The sequence below is a fragment of the Verticillium alfalfae genome, genomic scaffold (genome assembly GCF_000150825.1).
Source record: "Verticillium alfalfae VaMs.102 supercont1.7 genomic scaffold, whole genome shotgun sequence".
Taxonomy (NCBI): Eukaryota; Fungi; Ascomycota; class Sordariomycetes; order Glomerellales; family Plectosphaerellaceae; genus Verticillium; species Verticillium alfalfae.
In genome coordinates this window covers 935,967-938,184 of record NW_003315032.1, presented here as the reverse complement: position 1 = coordinate 938,184, position 2,218 = coordinate 935,967, and the positions used below count along the sequence as shown (strand labels likewise).

Below are 2,218 nucleotides of genomic sequence, written 5' to 3'. Positions count from 1 at the left end.
AAGGATTGGTCAGTTTTCAGTTTCGTAGAAAGAAAGAGGTCCATCAATGCGAAAAGCTTTCTCCACACCCGCCTGTGCCACCAGTCAGGTAATGATATCTATAATATTGTTCGCGCTGTCTGTATATACGCTACGGGTATGTATAATCCCAATCATCTGGAGTGTGAGCCCATTTGCTGAAAGCAACCCAGATCCCAAGGCAACGCCATATTCAAGAGCCCTGTAATCCCCCCCTTTTCATGAATTCACCCTGGCAACCAACAAGGCGATGATGGATAGCTGAGGTCAAACTCCGATTAGACCTCCGGAGTCGCCCTACCCAGCCTGGGCGAAGGCGCCCCCAACGGCGTCAAGCCCCTTGCGATTGTCGTTGCCGGCGCGCTGGCGGGTGAATCTCTCCTCGACGCCCCCGCCTTCACAGCGACGAGCATGTCCCTCGCCTCAAGCACCCTCCTCTCGAAAATCATGGTCCTCTCCCTCTCACGGTCGATTCTCGCCTTGCGCTCGGCAAAGTCGCGGTCCGCGTCGCCCAGGCGACGCTGGCGCTCTGCGTCCGTCCTCGCGCGCCGTTCTGCCTTGCTCGACGCCTCTTCAAGGCGGCGGGCCGTAGAGGATGAGATGATGCGCGGCGGGCCGGGGGTCGTGCGCGGCTGTGACGAAGCGCTCCAGAAGCAGCGGAAGATCAGCTTTGTCTTCTCAGGATTGTCCATTGTGCCCCAGACAACAATCTCGTCACCGTCGTGTAGTTGAATCCAGTGCAGCGAAGATGATCCTGGTCGCGGTGACGGGAGGTGACAGCCGTTGACGTGGATGCCGATGGTCGCTTTCGTCGAAAGGTAAAATCCATACTTGGTAGGGTCCACGTCTTGTCTGTCCCAGGGATGTACAGTCTTGCTGGCCTGCCGTTTGGTTGGCTCAAGCTCTTCTGTCCACAGCAGTATCTTGACGGCATATTTCGGAACCCGAAGTTCGGTCTTTGGCGTATACACGGCTGTATTTTCAGGCCCCCTGCCCCAGGACACAAATGTGTTTCGTACGGGAACAGAGATGCCAGACACCACAGAGCCAGGCGAGGATTCTAGCACCGCCAACGCACGCTTGGGCACCTCGTCATCGACGATGGGCACAATTCGTTGGGTCTCGGGAGGTAGCGTGTCTGGCAGATCATCCTCTTCCGGTGGCGGCGCTGTCGGCGGCGGAGCGCTCGCTTCTCTGAGTTCCGCCATGGTCCTCACATCGCGTTGCAGGGTGCGCGGCCTGTCGTCAGGGCTCAGAAGTACTGGCTGCTCTGTGTCCCCGAGACCACCCTGATGAGGAGGGAAGTATTTCATGGCCAGATCCCAGAGACCTGATTTGCCTGGCGCAAACACCTCCTTGCGACTCTCGGCCGCTTGCGTGAATACTTGTCGCTGTAACTCGGTCATTTCTGGGTAGTCGAGATGCCAAGTTCCCATGTTCTGTCCCTCCCAGAAAAATGTTTTGTCCTGGGGACCATCAATCTGTCGGCCAGACTTCAGCCTCTCGACGAGCGGTACAGAAGCCAGAAGCGTAAACTCCTCCATGGCCTGATCGGCAAGGGCCTCGATATTGCCCTCTGACCGAAGTCGCTTAACGACCGGTTTCCCCGGCCTTGACTCCTCAAACTCGTCACTCGTATCGTATGCGGGTTTGCGCTTGCTCGCGGTCCAATAGCTGCCGTTGACACCTGAATCGTTCACAGTCTTCATGGTCGTGTCGAGAATGACTGATTCAGACGCCCCTAGGCTTTGTGACCGAACGTTTTCCACCAGACTGGCTAGCTGGTCGTTAGACTGGCCGTTTGCCCTTGACAGAGAAAGGCGGGCGCCGTTGTTGGAACGCCCGCCGATTGTCGAAGCTTCATGAGACCCTAGGCTATCCAAAATCTCCGTCTCCATGCTGTCTTCGGGCACATTGTGAGAGGAGCCGGGGAGTGATATGTTCAGGCGACCCTCCGGTATGACCCCCGAGCTTCCAACGGCTGAGATGTTTACCTCACCAAACAGCTTTGGGCCGGCGCCCGGACGGCCAAATGTGCCATTCTCATCCTCGTTCTCTTTTTCTGAATCCTCAGCTAGAAAATCGTCTAGAACATCGTCGATTACTTCTTCGAAATGAGGCTCGTGCGGAAGACGTCTGCTCTGCCCCTCCTGAATGCTCAGCTGCGAAGCTCCAACCTGCAGTTCGCTCTCCTCGTCAT

At 56.8% G+C, this 2,218-nt stretch overlaps 1 protein-coding gene across 1 annotated transcript; it reads right to left on the bottom strand.

The window, feature by feature from the left end:
* Positions 1 to 296: 296 nt before the first annotated feature.
* Positions 297 to 1,727, bottom strand: VDBG_06104 (conserved hypothetical protein; the record flags this gene model as incomplete). The annotated part of the gene is made up of 1 exon (XM_003003616.1): positions 297 to 1,727. One exon carries the CDS (start codon positions 1,725 to 1,727, stop codon positions 297 to 299), a length of 1,431 nt encoding a protein of 476 aa, XP_003003662.1.
* Between the last annotated feature and the right edge of the window lie 491 nt (positions 1,728 to 2,218).